Consider the following 18,437-nt stretch of genomic DNA (forward strand, 5'->3'; position numbering starts at 1 on the left):
TTTCAATAAAGTATTGCTTCGTTTTGCTGTAGCTTCTTTGGGCTCCCTGTGGTAGTTCAATAACGTCATAACAGGAAGCCTAAAGCAACGGGTAAACCCCTATGTTATTCAACGTCATTAGAATCAAACTAAACACTTCAGCTCTAGATGTCCAGGTCTTATTTCTGATCTCATTCAGAGCTGGTCCTAGTGTTCTTAGTCGAAGGTTTCGAAACCATTCCAATAGTTGTGTCGTTGTCTTATTAGGCTCTTTTCGAAGGCTCTGTGTCACGTCAAGGACAAGATCAGTCCAACTTGACTTGCTTTAAGCGATTTTATTGCTACGTTCTTGCTCTCACTCGTTGGTGAAGATGACGGACGAACTTAGAGAACCTCTTCTTTCATCAGGTAAGCTAGGAGGCTGGCTGCTTTCTGGTCAAACTAAAGAACTTCTACACACTTTTTACGAGAGACTAAAGCCAAGCGTTCATTGTTCTTCATCACTACAAGACTTTATTAAAACCCTGACTTAAATTTCTTACAATCATGGCATTTTAAGATATTTGATATTATAAATGTTGTTTCAAACTGATGCTAAAAGAAAAGTGCTTTTACTTTCGAAGGTATAGCAAATCATAGGAGAAAATAGTACAGCGATATTCAGAATAATTTGTACTAATAAGGAAATGTGGCGTTTCGGAAAGTTCCGGCTGGAATAAGCTATCTGTGTTAGCTTCACGTCGACATTCGGATCAAATTTTTTCCAACTTCTATCCTAGTACAACAAAGAATAGATACAGGAGTGTGAGACTTTAAATTAACTCGATTTATGCACTTAATACTAGAAACCATGTAGAAAGATGAAATATATTTCCTTGTTATGTACATGCATGGCTACTCGAGTGTCGACGATGGTTTTGATGATTGACAAGTATTCAAATGGTAACAAGGAGTAGAATTTCAAGCCATGGACTGAACGGCGACCATAGCCATGTTTTTGAAACATGATTATTTTATCATATCACTAGAATTTCATGTTTTAATTATTTGTGAATTAATTAATTAATTGCTAATTAATTTAGTTAATTATGATATGTATCGTTAATCATTCATTGACTTTTAGATTCGGAAGCTTTAACTAATTTGAATTTTGATAAAGCTTTTTTTCTTTTCCGTATGCATTTGCACTTTAGGTTGTCAGTTATAACACCTTGACATGTTTACAAAATGATTTCTATTGCAAAGAACTGCAGTTGATGACAATTCTTTATTTATAATCTAATTGATTATGACGATCTCGGGGTCATATTGATGAAAAGCATTGTCGAATGACTGGAAAGATACATGTATACCGAAATCTAAAGAACTACCATATCTCTTATTCGTGGGTTCGAATCCCGCTATCGCAAGTAGCAACTTTATGAAATTTTTGGATCAACCGAGTCAAATCCCATTTTCGTAGCTGAAACTCTTTTAACTTTTCTTTTCTCGGATTCCTATGCAACTATCCATATACATATTACAATATTATACCTACATATATGCATGCAAGAGTGTGTTCTATGTATGTGTCTGCTTGTGTACATCCTACTCTGCATGTTTATATGTATGTATGTATATAAATTCAGTATATATATTGTATAGTTTATTGATATTATTATTAGTGTTAGTTTTTAGCTTAATTTCATATCTTAAATATTTTAGTCTATTTCTTTTGTTTTATTTTTCTTTAGTTAGAGCTCCTGTTGATAACAGTAAATTTATTGTATTTTACTGATAGGATAACCCTGTTTAAATAAAAGTATCTATCTATCTATCTGTCCGTGACTGTTAGGTTCAATCTAGGATTGATCTCCTGATCACGAACCAAAGGCTGGCATCGTCACCAACACGGCTCGACACTGCCCATACCGCGAGATTTCACACCCATACCTACTTTAAAACGTATTTCTTTTTCTATAGATCCAGTGAGAATTCAACAACCTGGAATACCAGACTCGTACATGCCCCACATGATGTACACAAACGACACTATGATTGGGTCACTTCCATTTTCTACATCTCCGATCTTCGGTATATCGCCAGACAGTTTCGGTGAAATCCACCGCGAAGCTGAGCTACAGTTCCTTAACTTGGACGAACACACGGTTTTCGAGAAAGTACAATCACGAAAGGGAGGGCTTGCTAAGATGCGAGTGTGTAACGCAGGGGTCAAGATGGTGTGCTCATCACCCTATCAGCTTCTCTGTATCAAGGCGTTTGTGTTTCGAGAGAAAGAAGCTGCCAAGCTCCATGGAGATGAGAATGGGAAGGTTGAAATTCCAGTTGTTATGGGGAACATGGAGGTGCAACAAGGACAGAGATTCTACAAGGTAACACTATGTCCTTAAAATGTTTCTCAATAATATAGTTATCTATCGATAAATGTCATTTCAATCCGGTTTCGTGTTGAGTTTTTACCATTGAGCCGAATGGCGAAAATATACATGGATCATTGAGCATATATCAGTGAAGGATTGTAAGGCTACGGACACACGGTGCAACATTGCGCAAAATGTTGCATACAATTGACCTAATTCACTATGACGTCACTGCTTGTTTATGTCGGGGATAGAATCGCCAAATCCAATAGAAAATTCAACTAAATTTGCTCCTAGTGAAACAGTTTAATCTAAAATGGCCTGGTTTTCAGATATAATGTGTGTTAATATGTACTAAAAAATATTCTGAGCGTTTGCTGGCTATTCTACTTCTCTTCGTGGAATTATACGGGATTTAGCATAATTTTCGGTTAGTTTACGTGGATTTGACCCCGTCCGACGACCATGATCCTTTGCGTTTAAACAATAGATTGTTGAATATTATTTTGATGTGACGTCATAGTGAAGTAGGGCAATTGATGTTGCGAGCCACGACACACGACGCAATTTGTTGCACGCAACGTTGCTGAAGTAGAAAACTATCCTACTCAAACAACATTGCCTGCAATTCAGCTGGTTCATACCAAGCAATCATCAAGACACAAAATTTTCTTTAATTTCAAACCCTCCTTTTAAATTTTCTGAAATACGATATTGCAGCTCTATAGAAGGTTCAAATCAAGGTTTATGAGTATTGGGAAAGAGATGGGTAACCTCATAGTCGCTACCATCATTTAGAACAAAAACCCATAAAGGAAATGAGACTTTTTTTTTGGCTTGTCACTTTTTAACAGTATTAATAGTCTGGTAATAGTTTTGGTAAAATTTGGGTCTATAAAGGCCTATAAAGTGTTTGCTAATAACGTTAGGGACTGTTCATTAATTATGCCTTGGGGGGGAGGCTGGAGGAAAAGTAGGGGGGCTTTGAAAAAAATCACACAAAGAAGGAGGGGTTTTAATAGTATTTGCTGACTTAAAGGGGGGTTGAAACAAATAATTAAGGTATGTCTAAAAGGTCACAAGGAGGGGGGGGGGGCAAAAAAATTTTTTTAGATAGAATTGTGGGGGGGGGTTGTGAATTTTTCCAAGGTTTTTTTTCAATTTTTCCTCCAGCCCACCCTGAGGCATAGTTAATGAACAGTCCCTTATTGATCCAAATTGCTACCACTGTTATTTAAGAATAAAAGTTTTTCATAGAAAATTAAATAAGAAAATGTTTTAATACTCTGTAAGACAATAAAAGTTTTGATGGCTTACCTTGCTGCCAGAGCTAAATATTTAATGCATATTTTGTGCCCCAGCAATTTTTTTCTGTCGACTTGGATTCGGTTTACGATGGTCCCAAGAAACCTGTGTACGAGTTGGCAAAAGTGGAGATGGAAGCAAGAAACAAGTTCCAGGTGTCCATACAGGTTCAATACGTGGATGGGTTGGGTTACCAGGAGTTTACTAGTGTCCCTTTCCTAATGAAGACAAGACCAAGAAAAAGAACGAGACTCGGTAAGTCAGTAGCATCAGTATTCCTTGATATGGAAAAAAACCCAGTAATGATCGTGATGATGATGGCGATGGTGACGACGGTAATACGCTTGGAAAATAGTGATGATAATCATGATGGACATGATGGTGGCGAACGATGACGGGGACTCATGAAGATCGTTATACAATGGTGATGGTACAACATAACTAATGCCATTAGTTACAATGATCGTGATGGTGGTGCGGCTGATGTTCTAGTTGCTGCTGCTCATGATGATGACGATGATGATTACGATTGATAAAGATGACGATAATGATGATCATACACCGCCTTAACATAAGCTACACGAGACGATTCCCAACTTATATTGTCCTCGTGTAACATGGCGCTAAGTTACGATTTTTAATATTTTGCACCAACATGATGGAGATTTTTGAACGACCTTCACAACTAACAACATTGTTCTCATCGATTTAAGGCTGCGATAGCCATGTTACACGAGGCCAACTCTCTGTAAATGTTGCACGTAAGATCATCTCGTGTAACATCGCCTTAAAAGGTTTTTTTAAATACGAATTTAACAAAAACAATTTGATATCTATATGTTAAGTGTATGCTACATCGAGTGTATTAGCAGATTAAAAAATCTGCCTCAGTTGGGTTCTCGCGAGAACCCAACTGAGGCAGATTTCTTAATCTGCTTATACACTCGATGTAGCATACACTTAACATATAGATCTTTACCGAGTGACAAAAACACATTTCATAAATTTGCTATCTGTCTAGAGTCTGAAAGCGACGTACAATCGCCTGATACTTCAAGGCCTCGTAAAGACAGCGGAGGTATATCTAAAAATTGTACAAACCTATCTTTCTTATGAAACATATACTTGCTTATAAATATTACGTAGTGAAATTATCAAATAGAACCTCACAGTGGCGGATCCAGGATTTTTCAAAGGGGGGTTCCGTTTCTTAAACTGTGTATAATTCTCTTTTGTTTAGTCGATGTTTGACAAAAAAATTGGCTCTAATCACCTAATTTACTATCTAGTAACGAAACGTAAAGGTAAATTAAACATTATAACAGCAAATCTATCATTGCGTGTTCAACATTATTTTTGTGGATACTTTTAAGCAAAATTTATATAATACATATTTCTATTACCTAAAAGATCAAATTTTCAAGGGGGTTCCGTGGACCCCTTCGACCCACCCCTGGATCCGCCACTGCCTCATATTTTAGAAAGAGCTATATTAGAGTGAAGTCATTAAACCCGTAAAATAAATATTAGACTAATACACATTAGTAGACCAGAATCCATTTTTTTTGTGTGTGTTTCTATTTGACTATTACATGTTGACTAACATGTTTTAGTTATTTCACGGGTGAAGTGCCTTCACTCTAACAGTAGTACTTTTTTTCTTAACAATGATAATAGAATCCTTGGATGTGTCTAGTAGCAGCAACTCATCTCCTGGCGCAGACTTTATCTCAAGTACTGGTATGTATATAATATATCCAACATTTCACTTCCTTCAGGCCGCCTTCATTCATGATTATTCTTTTACATATTGTGTCGTCGAAATAGGTTAAAAATTACTTTTAAGATACGTAAAAGTACTTAAAAAGATACTTAAAAGATACTTATAATTTCATTTTCATGATTCTCTAATAATTCATATCTATGCATTACTTTCCCATTCTCACATCGAAGTATTCAGGGGCGGCGGAAGCGGGGGGCCGGGGGGGCACTGGCCCCCCACTAGATTTTTTGGGGGGCCTGCCCCCCCCCCCCAGAATATAATGCCTCACACACAAAAAAAAAACGCATGAGATTTGGTTATGATTACCATTATTTATTATTTGATATTACATAATTTTCTGTATCTAAAAAAGATACGATATATCTAGCGACGACTTGCATCATTTTTGTATCTCTCAGCACAATTGCAAGTGGTTTAATGCGCGCAAAATGTTACTGATTGAAATATCACACATACACGTTTGTAATCAAGCTAAACAGGGAGGGGGGGGGTCATTTCAAGGTACCGTGAAATATTGGAGTGCCCCCCCAAAATTTTTCAGCTTCCGCCGCCCCTGGTATTGGGGCGGCTTCTTAAAATGCCGGATTAAAAAAAGTCAAAGAAATTGAGAGGATTGAAAGTCCATCCTTAAAAGTATTAGCTAAGTATCTTTAATATTAGGGTATGTAGAATCAAATGAATTTGCCATGTCTAAGATTAGAGGACCATTTTTGAAGAATTCATCATTACATGAGAAATGATAAAGTGAAAACTGTGAAGTCTAGGGACGTAGGGAAGTCTAGATCGAACAGAGCTTAGTCCGTGAAGTTCATATCCTTCCAACACAGTGACTCGGTGATGCATGCGACTCTCACATTGGTCTTCGTTTGAGGACGTTAATGTTATAATTACCTTCTAGAGTACAAAAGTGCAGAATACAATCATGTCAAAGTCTTAGACCATCTTGAAGCCAAACGTGCAACATTCGATCACGTGACATGCAGAGTTATGCAGTGCCAAAGCAATGCAGATATTGGGTACCACTTCAAGCTAAGAGACCAAAACGCAGCAGAGCAGTACGATGAAGGAGATGTCGTGGGATTCTTTAAAGATGAAAATGGGAAAGCAGTTATCGAACTCCTTGATAGTGAGAATGCTGATGATGCATTCATGGCTGGGGTGATTTCAAGGTCTGCTTATCTCGAAGCTAAACAGTCTCTGCTAGAAGGTAAGACTAAGGTCGAACGTCGACCTTCACATGATCTGAACCTAATGACATCAAATAAGACCGCCTTGTCGTCCATTGTTTCAATCAGGTTCGCCTCATGTGAAGTTTGACGTTCGACCTGAGCGTAAGAGTCCCCTTGCAATAGACGTTATTCGTTGTGGTGCAATGTTTTCCCATTCAGACAACCTGTCATTCCCTAAAGAATAACATTCTTTGTTTGAGTTGTATCTATATTCATGTGTCTTCTTGTGCGCAACCATTAAACAAATAAACGATTCTTTTAGGAATGGCACGTAGTATGTATAATGATACGAATGACAATTATATAGTTTGTTTGTCGTCTCTAGTAAAGCTTTTTGCAGGAGAAACATCTAAGGACCTAGCTTCTGCAGCACAGCCTCTGACCGATAGCGGTACGGTCTGGTTTTGCTTGTTGTTGAATCATAATTTGTTTATCAATATTCCAGAGGAGACAGACATTATTTGTGTGATTGGAGTCGTCAAAGTCAAATGCATTGGTTCAGTACGCGCTGGGGAAAGGATCTACTCATCCTTAGAAAAAAGTAAACCAGGTACAGCCATAGCAGAGTCACACCTCCCCTCTGGGGCTGTACTGTCTAGTCGTGGAACACTTCTTGGGATGGCACTGGAGGAGCGTAAAACCAAGATGTTTGGAGATGAAAATCTTGTAAAGGTAAAAAGATCTTTCCATAAGCCTATACAAGTTTTCCTCCCGCCGCAAAACCCTGGGGGAAAAAACAAATTTCAATTTGATGAGTTACCCTGACTTTGCAAAGCTAAGAGTTTGTTTCAGGGTATCGATACAATTTGAAGGTTATATTGTTGTATGTGGACAACAAGGGCGGATCCAGGGGGAGGGTCGGGGGGGTCGCGACCCCCCTGTCATTCCTGAGGTCAAATGGGCTTCCTGTGGTAAAAATGCGACTGGGATTCCTTTGCCCACAAAATTTACCCCTGAGACCCCTTTTTCAAAAAAACCCTGGATCCGCCCTTGGACAACCATAACAACCCTCTCCAGCCAACCAGGTTTAGTTTCTCATACCTTACTATAAACCTCTAAGGCTCAGGTCAAACGTCGAAAAAACAATGGACAACAAGGCGGTCGTCTTTGATGTCATTAGGTTCGGCTCATGTGAAGTTCGACGTTTGATCTGAGTCTAAGAATCTAAGATTATAACCTGTTCTTGTTTTTAGTGTTTTGTTTGCATTGTGATGGGGGTTACAGACAAGAAGCTAAACATGGAAATAGAGGACATTTACGATCACTTTGAGTATCAACTGTCAAACCGATTGAGGAAAGAAAGAAAACGAGCCAAGCGAAGTAAGGACTTATGAATATATTTTTTCACTAGTTTATTTTGCATTTTATCAAATTTTATCGACACCCTGGAACGACCTCTGGGCTGTTCTATGTCGGGACAGGAAGAATTCCAGATCAAAGTGGAATTTAGCGGGAATTTAGTGGAATTTAGGTTCTGCTGAGGGAGGAAAGCTGGAAAAGCTGGAGAAAAACCCCTGGAATCAAAAGAGAGACCTTACAAACTCTACTCGCATGATGGGAAGTCCAGGAATCGAACTCGAGACCACAGAGAGACTGGTGTACTACCGCTGTCTAGCACGTAGGATTACCCTATCTAAACGTAAACGTGAAAATCCAATCAAGTTCTTTTTTTCTACTTTAGTTTTGATTGCAGTATTGTTTGTACTGGGCTTGTTCCTCGCCTCCTTAGCTTTTTTGTGCTTTGAACTCTACTGGCCTGGATCGGCTTTGAGAGTGTACTTCTGTGAGAGACACAGCTTGAAACATCATACTGCAACGTTTAAATACACACCTGATGGCATCAGGGTAAGTCATGAAACGGCACTCTAAGTTAAAATAAAGGTTTTGCGTGCACCTATCATCAGGCGCCAATCTTGAATGGCATCAAGAGAAGACATTGAATTTTTTGGAGTAAAGGCATTCTGACATGCAACATGGTTGCTGGCATTTGTCATGATGAAAATCCCATGATCATCTTTTTTTTAAAAAAAAAAAAGAAAAAAGAAAGAAAGAAATAGACCAATAGCGACAAAATGTGCCATTATAAGATATTTGCAACTCGTACTGGCATGAGTTGGTTGACTTTAACAGTCTTGGTTTCTTTATGCATGCCAACAACCAACATGTGGCTGCCATTTCTTGATCCTTTTATTCTCATGAGAAGCGATCCATTCGTCATTTAAGTTCATTCTTTTTTGCTTTCTTATTCAGGCTTACAATGTTCGAGGCATCGAGTTTCCTTCTTGGGAAACACTTCAAAAGAAAATTGCTCCAATTATTGACCAGGTCCCTCCTTTGAACATGTCCAGACGTAAGTATTGTGCCATTCCTTACTACAACCCGTTTCATGCTTCTGCGACCTGACTCAAGACGTCTGGCGTTTTGGCTCCCACCAATCAAAGCGATAGATATTTCCACAACTCGACAGTTGAGTCGCGTTAATATGTTTAGCCTTTGATCCATGATCGCACTAAAAGGATCGATTTTTAAGGGCGTGGTAAAGGTGTAAACAAAACATCCTCAAAGCTCACAACACTCAAAACAGTCAAAATCCTTTGATGGGTCTACTCTATTGATTATGAGCTTATTACAGGGGCGAGTGGGGAGTGCCACGGCAAGCGCGTATATTCCTGCCAATTCCACAGGAAGCCCATCAGTATAAGCCATGCATAGAACCATTTTTTTGAATATCAAAGAGTTTTCCAAACAATTCCTCTTTTTTTTTTTTTTTTTTTTTTTTTTTTTTTTGTCCAAAATAAGGAATAAAATATAAACGTCAAAGGTCCTCCATGTTAGGGAGTTAGTTGGGCACAGGGCTAACAACCCTATCTCGTAAAACAATCGGCGTGTTACGAAAACAGCAACAAAGGAAAATAATTTTGTTGCTGCCATAAGGACGTCAAAGCTGTTTGCTAAAATGACTTCTGGTATTCTTGTCTTTTTTCATGTAGTCAACGTAACAAAAGTTCACTACTATCTAAACCTGGACCGTTGTTCATACGGAGGAACAAGACTCTATTCTGCACTAAATTTGGATCCAAAGAAAGAAGTTGGTGGTCCACTTGTGTTTGCCATTAATCAAAACTGTACAAATGTCTATTACTACACGGACGTACCCTTTAATCACTGGAAGCCTTATATAAGCGTGAGCACCTTTCCACAATCATTTCACTGCCACCCAGAAAGTGAATTCAAAAACCAAAATTAAACAGTGCTAAAATAAATATTGTGAAGATGAAAATTATTCAGCGTGTCATAACGAAGGTAAGGGAACTCGAAAAAAACCCGAGTAGAATGCTCTACCAGCGAGCTATAGGAGAATCTTGGTGAACTCTTGGTCAATTCTTGGAGTAAAACCAAATGACTTCAAATTCTTCGAGGTATAAATAACAATGAAACAGCCTTCATTAGGTACAATTCCCATCTCTGAAGTTTCCTTACTTCCTCAGGGACAAGCTGCATAGCTTTCACCTCCTCTCGATGCAGTCATTTGCAGACACAGTTGAATACATCCATAAATGAATACCACAAATTCAGTGTGGGTTGCCTCCCATATATATATATTTCATAATTCTAAAATACCGGCCATCGAGGCAATTTGGGAAAGGTCTAGAAGATATCCCGGTTTGTATTTCTTCTTCTTCTTCTTCTCTTGAAACACACGGTGTTGCAAATGGTGGCTGAACTGTATAGCGTCGCCCGTTCTGAGAATCGGGCAAATTATTTGTATATAGTTTGTGTTGATCGTAATCCAATGATATATATTAATAGTTACACCAGTCCGTGATCGAGTCTGGTGCAGGGCGCCTTATCTATGACGCGGAAGTCACTAAATATTTTGCATTTTACTAGTATTATATGAGCGCTATCGAGTTCGGACGGGGCGAGGGACGCTCGTGAAGCCTCTGACATCCAACGATGTGTCTTTCTTTTTTTAATAAAAATTATTATTATTATTATTAGGCGTTGTCCGAAAAGCAATTGAATTCATACAAAAACAAGCTTTCTAAAAAATATGTAAATGAAAGTAAACAAATGTAAATCAAAAACTGTTTTATCACTGGTAGATAGATTTATCGAGCAAAAAATAAAAAATAACAAAGTATCCTTGATAGTTGAATTCAATTATTTTATTATAAATTAACTCAGCATGCTTCAGCTTGGCATCATTTTATTATATATATCATAGATATATTATAATAAATATATTACACACTTCTTTAGCCTGGGCGTATTGTGTGGCATTTTCGTTTTGCCCCATGTATAAGGGAATCCGAAACTATGGATTTCGGATTCCAAGGGTCTGAATTCCGGATTCAAAAACTTTTGGTGCGGATTCTGGATTCCAAATGGGTGGATTCCGGATTCCATCATAAACTGGATTCCGGATTGCATTATTAACTGGATTCCGGATTTCAGAGTGCTGGATTCCGGATTCCAAAGCTTAAACTTTCGTGGATTCTGGATTCCGGATTCCCTTACATGGGGCGATTCTTTGTTATATCTATAAACCTATTTCCAAAAACGTTGTCGGTCGTACATCTGAAACTGATCTGAAATCTGAGAACGAGTAGCACGCTGCCTATATACACACAGATTTACAACGTAGTTTCCTTTTAGATTGGAATACGAAGGAAAGATTTGTATTTTTGCCAGAAAACATAAGAGTACACAAATTCAGTTTAGTCTCGGACACAATTGTGTCGCATTGGTGAGAGGCAAGTCCTCTCGCCGCTAAGGCGCCCATGCTTCCCAAAAAGCTGTGATGTGCAACTGCCTAATTATGAATAACAGATTATAATTATAGCAGAAGATATATAGAGGATATTACATGGGCGCGCAGAGATACGAATTTTATCTTCTCGTGTTCAATTTAGATGTCTCACTCGTTCGCTGCGCTCACTCGTGAGATATCAATTGAACACTTGAAGATAAAATTCGTATATCCGCGCGCCCATGTAATGTTCCGTTTAAGAACGAGTGAAAGATATCAAGTTTTCGACACTAGTGAAAACCTGGTATTTCATCGATATCTCCCGGGGGGGGGGGGGGGGTGTTGCTATGGTCATGGTATGGGTTAAAGAACAGGTGCTTTTGTTATTGTTGTGATTTATGTTTTAAAAAATAAGTTGCCTTTTATGAGAACTATGGATTAGTGTTAATCCCTCACCAATGGGCCCCAGAATGAGAATCAATCCCTGAACTGGTTGTATGTGAGCAGACTAGTTTGTTTATTCAAACTTACTAACTTATTCTCTTCGCTCCTTGTGCTGCATAAGGCTAGACACAGAACTTTCATTGTAATTAACTATTGAAAAGCTTTTCTCCCGTCCAGAAAAACCAACCGACATCTATTGTGATTTCATTATCTATTTTATTAGTTTCTGCTAACATTCGGCAAATTGGAAAGCTAAAATCGAAACTGATGCCTGCCTTGGGCAAAAAGTCAAAAGGATGAAAAATTAAACTGACACAACAAAAAAGAAGAAAAGAATAAAAAAGCTGAAGAGTAGAATCTATTTCTTACCAAATTTCCGCCCATGCTACTATACACTCTCCCCTACACACATATACTAACCAGTAGGCTCTTATTCATCAGTATTTAAGTTACTTCGTTTCCATGCATGGTTCCACACTAGTGTTGCTATCTTTTTTCGTTGCCAAGGCCTCCTTAAAGGGAATGGAATATGTAAAAATTAATAACCAATTTTTAAATTAGAACGAATTGAAATGAGCCACATATATCTAAAGTGTCTTATAATTGAACCTTGAGGCAATGTGATAAGGATGATGGCTTAGAGTACATACATATCTACCTCTATTTGATTACGTTTAAAAATATATAGATTAACAAAAAAAGCTACCTATAAATTTTTGTTTGAAAATAACTGATTGATAAATAATTAAATGTAAGGTAGCTGACAACTGTAGCAAAAAGCAACTAGAAAACATGTTGTAAGAAGGCTATTTTCAATACAGAATTTCACAAAACAAAGGAAAAAATGGGGTGTCCCTAACTACTTTTCGATATAATAAATTTTGAATACTCCCATATTGACAAGTTTTGAAAGAAAAATAAAGGAAATCAATCTTGGAATAAATTCGGTAGTAATTTTTCATTGACGCCAGTCAAAATAAAAGGTACCGATTGATTAGTTTTGATTGACAGCAGCGAAAAACCAATTTTATATCGCAACCCGTTTTCAAACGATAACAATAACATACAGTTGTCTTTTTCAATGATTCACAAAAGATTGCTTTTTGTCTGTTGAAGAAATTTAAATAAACAGTTCCCATGTAAGGTTTAAAGGTTTTATCCTATCGAAGTTTCTAATAAAACTTTTAAAGCAATTCGGCGGCCAGTAAGTTTTTTTAATGCGACCCACAAATCGAACGCTGCAAAAGCCTGCCGGCTTAAGGACGTTCGCGGGCAAATGCCAAGTAAATCATGTCAATTTTCTGAAACTTTGCCAGTCGATTAAACAACATAAGGCAAACAAAATAAGCCTAAGAAAAGGGGTTACTAGTGTAATCCGGTGAGTAAAATGCCGATCATTTAGGCACCCATTATCAGCCAGTCATCAAGACTCATTGCGGTCAAAAATTAACAATTATTGGGGGGAAAGATATTCCAATGTATTCGTAGCTAATAAACGATTTCCAAAATTGTTCTTTTCTTAGTGAGGCATTAAAACTAACACTCTTTCTCAAGGGAAAATCGAACTAAATTTACATTTCGAACTAAACTATCGCTTTTTGTACATGTAGTAGTTCTCGAGGGTCGAGAAATAAATCTTTTTTTTAATAACTCAATAAATTTACATTACATCTTCCGTTAAATGTATAAAATAAAAATGAGGGTCACCGTTTTGAAGAGATATAATAGCTTAAAGAGGTTTTGTTGAGTATTCTGCAGCTTAACAAAACCGATTGGAATAACGAAATTAAGACTAACGAGCACTAGCCAATCTCGTACCCAGAGCCTGCGGCGAAGAACGAGGACTCTGGCATAATCCATTTTTTCTTTGATCACTTTGATCGATTATATCTCACTTTCCGAAAATTGCGCATGCGCCAAAATATGGATTATGCTAGAGCCCTCGTTCTTCGCCGCAGGAAGAAACGCAGGCTCTGGGTACGAGATTGAGCACTAGCGCACTAAATTTATGCGTAGAAAGGATGCGCGCGAACAATGCCCGCGAAAATTAAGGAGACGAGACTTGCAAGATATGTGCGATGTAGAAGTGTCACGCGGTGAAGTGACTCGACATATTGTCACGCGCGGTATCAAAGCATTTGGCACATACACTATTTCAATGTCAAGAAATATATATGTATTTCCAAACTTAGTAAAAAATCGAATCTTCGAATCGAGACGTCGTGGAACACCCTTTGGGCTGTAAACGCCAATTAAGGAACGTTTTTTTTTTTTTTTTTGTCTGCGGAGGAAAACCATAAAACCGGGAGAAAAACCCTGGATCGAATCAAGGAAAAGGCCTAACAAACTCTATTCGCATGCGAGTCGACTCCAGGAATCTGAGACGTCTGGTCGTTTTTCTTTGTCATAGTTTATTTTATTGTATTCATTTAATGATTTTTCTTATTAAATTCTTTTTGCTTCAGTTTTATCATTTTGCTCATGTGTTAGTTAGTTTGTTCTTCTTTTTTTGTCTTTTGTACTCCATGTAATTTTGCGTGAGCAAATAGATATATAGACCCCGTCCACGAGCTTTGCTTTTTGGGGCTAATATGTGTAGAATATGTTTAAATAAATAAAATAAAATAATCTGAGACCTCAGACTGACGAGCTCGAGTCGGTACAACCGCAATGCCATGCACCCCTGATTCGAAACAACTATGTCCAGCATCAGTTTGGCAGCTATCAAGGGCGCATTGCCAGGGGTTGTGAGTCAGTAAAATAGGTCTGTATTGATTGGAATTAAATTTTTCTAATAAAAATCTGTCAAAAGGCATGTGTAGAAGAAAAAGAAGAAAAAAAGTATGCATCGCATCGAAAAGAGACAGCAACATTAAAGACTGGTAAAAAAATTATTTGCTTTTGCTTCAGGATTCTCATTAGTCATATTAGTATCACTACTGTTTTCAAGCACTGATCCTGCCTTTTTCATGAATGATTTATAGGGTGATTGGAACCCTTTTACGATACATCAGTACCACATTTGATTTAAAGTATATTGTATAGGTTGTAATGCGATACTTTCCATTACCCATCAATAAATCAATGACCTGCAAAAAATGTGTGAAAACAAGATTAGACAAAAAAGTTTTGTGTCAAAACAAGTTTACACAACTAAACTTTTAAATGTTCAGATTCAGTGATGCATAGCATTTTCTCAACTGTGTTGTTCATCGCCCGAGGGAATGAACATGTGGCTTGAAAATGGGACAAACTTGCCAAGCAGAATTCATTCTGTTCTAATAAACTTAACCAGATATAATAAACAAATAGTGGAAGCTAGTAGACTTCAATTGGCTAAGTTTGTATGCGGTTCTTTTTGTCATGCAATGTATAGCTCGTCTGCACACTAGAGAAAAACAAATTAGACATATAGTATTTGCCTTGCGGCTGTAAGTTATGTATTCAACGTCAATTTGAGCTGCACGTTTACCTACTTCCAAAAAGCAGATTTGCTAGTAGATCCTAAATCCATAATATCAATAGTAATCATCGATCCTTGCCATTCGACAGGATCATTAATTGTGTCTGCCTTTGGCCCTACGGGAGGAGGCGAGTGCCAAGACAAAAGAAGTACCTTTTTGGGATTTGAAAAGTTTTCTTAAGTAAATGTTTTTCAGTCTTTTGGCCCCACACTGGAAATATAGCATAATAGGTCCATGGTTTTTTAAATTACTTTTCATTCTGTTTATATATTTTGTCTTGGATTATAAGGATCCTATCCATGTTGGCAGAATCTCAATTCTATTTTATGTGTTAGCCTTCCGACAGAGGTCAACGTTCTGAGGACAAGTACATCTCATGTAACTCTATTCCCTGATATAATACTAGCTGATACCTGTTCACGCGTTCCTCTTGAATAAATTATGAAAATGACATCAAAACGAGATAAACGGTGAGTTGTTTCTTGTTCTGTTGAGACATCGCAGTGTCTTCTATAATCTAAGCGGATGTCATAAAGGCTTTTCAGTTTTCATTTTCAACCCTTCCGTTCAGTTTTGTTTTGTTTGTAAATATGTGACTCACCGTTCGTCTCGTTTTGATGGTCATTATCACTATTATTTTTTTCAATATAGCAGAAGAACGCGTGAAGAAGACTATAAGTGGCAAACGACTTGTTTTCTTCAAATTAAGATCAAAAAATATACGACGCCTTTTTGGCAGTTTGAGAATTCGATTTTGTTTTGATAGTTGACAGCACTTGTCTTTTTACCTGTATGTATGAATAATATACTTGAATTTGAAAAAGCAAATGACATTTTTTTCAATATATTGTATGTGAACTAATGACAAATAAAAAACGCGTGTTAAGTGTTAGAGTACCACCTGCTTATCTAAGCATATTTCTAGACTTGTTAAATTGCATTTCTAGTTACTATAGCAAATTCAAAGAAAATAAAGCTATTTTTAAAAATTAATGGCAACTAGTCGACCAATATCGATCAGCACTCATTGTAATGTTGATTGATGTCAACGATAAGTCGTACACAACATAACACTTTTCATAGAAGTTGAAAATTTTTTTGGTTACGGCGAAGAGCCAACTTACAGAAACATGCTGGAACAGGAATTAACCTACGCTTCGATTGCGGATCAGGAATCTATCGTTATATTTAGACTACGAAAACACGTTATAAAAAGCTGGGCAAATTAATAGATATAAATTTACGTTTATAAGATAGAAACCTGTGTTTGTGATAAAAGACTTATGGAAAGCAGAAAAACGTGTGAATGTAAGATACCAGTTATATGTAATAACAGAATTAAATGTGGCTTCAAAAACAGTAATTATAGTTTTTACCTGTTTAAAAAGCGACACTTGAAGTTCTAACGTGATGTGCCTTGTTTAGCACTATTTATGCTTCTCGCGTGGAAAATCTTTTTGTGTTCATTTGTTTAAAGGCTTCTGTTCTTTTAACTTTTAAGCATTCTTTGATTTACTCATGTTAAAAACCATTGGTCTTTTGCTCGTTTGGGAGAAAATCTTACATCTTATTTATACATCGTATTAAAATTTGCAACCACTTAACAATAACTCAACGATTAACAAAAAAACAAACTAAACCCAGAAATGAGGGTCGTTTGGTTAGCAACGTAAACAGGTTTAACTATCGTGCAAATCGTCTACAGAATCCTTCATTTACGTTTGATAATATTCTGTATGTATATGAACAGCCAAAATATGTCGTATTAAAATAAATAGAAAAAAAAGCGTGGGGGAAATGCCAGTGACTGTTTCAAGTGTTTTCTCGATAAATCTTTTTAGTGCAAACATGTGCAAGATAAAACAATAGATGACAACAACGTCTGTACGGAATGGGAATTGCTTTTGTTCAGTAAAAACGTGCATATAACTTCCCTTAACACTGATTCTTTTGCCTTGCCGTGCTTCTTTTACTTCGCTTGAGTCAAGGCCGGTAAAATACAAGACGTTAAACATGCTTGCTGTGATAATTATAGAAAACAAAAGAACTTCACATTTCGTACATCAATATTAGTTGTCACCTAGCTATTGTCTTAGCTTGCACGAACTTCGAAGGTACAATAGCAAGGGTTTAAGAAACGCAGAAATCAGAACGACATTCATTGGAACAGGGAACTCAAAATCAAAGGATGTAACTGTCAAAATAATATAGTTATTCTCAGGAAATGACATTTTGTATCCTGTGGTACGAAGTGTTAGAAACCATGATTGAGTAAACGATCTGTAAGTTGTACTTAAAGACTTCGATGTTCAAGAAAAACGGAGATGCTTTAGAGAGATGTTAAGGGAAAGTTTTTGTGTGTGTGCTTGGTAAAGATTGAAAATGTGAATGTTTGATCAAGCTATTTTTTCTCGGAAACAATTCTGAACTCCACTCGGGATTCGAATCCGTCACGACGGCCTCCGCTTGGAGTGCGGATCAGTTTTTTTCCGAGAAAAAGAGTAGCTTGACGAAAAACAATTCACATCTTTAAACATGATGTTCAAAAAAAGTTTGAATTTTAAATAAAAGTAAAGCCAAATGACTTCTAATTGCGTCAATTATAATACGACCAGCTGGATGCGTCAAACTTTCCAAAGATAGACAAAGACTCGATGGGCATAGTGCTGTATCATGAAAGAATTGTTTCCAACGAGTAACAAAGACCTCTCGTTGTGGAATCAAACAAACAATATTAGATTTGTACGAGAGTTTTGCGAGTTTTACACTCACCTTAAGCTAATTGCAGAGTTTAAACTACCCCAAAGAAACACCCTCTTCTCTCTTATCTTGTACTCATTTTAAAAGTAGTTTTGCTATTTTTAGAGATTAAAAGGACAAAAAAAATCGCTCCTTAAATGGGTTTATGAAAGACTAATATTTGCTAGCATAAAATGTGTGTTAGTCAATCTAGAACGGATAGCGTAGTTCGGAATCCCTAATACTTTTCCTGTATGATTTTGCAATAATCGGTCAGGACCGATAACGTTGTACATAAAACATGTTTGAACAGCGCTGGTTATGCATTGCGTAGTCTTTCCGGGGGAAAACGTGAGAGAAAGATTGCCTTTTATAGTTAAA

At 37.2% G+C, this 18,437-nt stretch overlaps 1 protein-coding gene and 1 long non-coding RNA gene across 2 annotated transcripts; one reads left to right on the top strand and one right to left on the bottom strand.

Moving 5' to 3' along the window:
- The first annotated feature begins 87 nt into the window (after positions 1-87).
- Positions 88-10,807, top strand: LOC116290796 (uncharacterized). The gene is made up of 11 exons (XM_031697900.2): positions 88-387; positions 1,942-2,351; positions 3,701-3,899; positions 4,666-4,722; positions 5,322-5,384; positions 6,326-6,634; positions 7,102-7,328; positions 7,850-7,976; positions 8,338-8,501; positions 8,907-9,006; positions 9,647-10,807. Exons 1-11 carry the CDS (start codon positions 351-353, stop codon positions 9,901-9,903), a joined length of 1,950 nt encoding a protein of 649 aa, XP_031553760.1. The 5' UTR covers positions 88-350; the 3' UTR covers positions 9,904-10,807.
- Positions 7,322-18,161, bottom strand: LOC116290802 (uncharacterized). Its single transcript, XR_004196507.1, has 3 exons — positions 18,090-18,161; positions 12,274-12,365; positions 7,322-7,380 (listed from the first exon to the last, which is right to left on the bottom strand). It is a non-coding gene; the product is annotated as an uncharacterized LOC116290802 (long non-coding RNA).
- Between the last annotated feature and the right edge of the window lie 276 nt (positions 18,162-18,437).

This window comes from Actinia tenebrosa, unplaced genomic scaffold (assembly GCF_029948245.1).
Source record: "Actinia tenebrosa isolate PJP-AT-01 unplaced genomic scaffold, QUT_ActTen_1.0 PGA_scaffold5__44_contigs__length_20552954, whole genome shotgun sequence".
Taxonomy (NCBI): Eukaryota; Metazoa; Cnidaria; class Anthozoa; order Actiniaria; family Actiniidae; genus Actinia; species Actinia tenebrosa.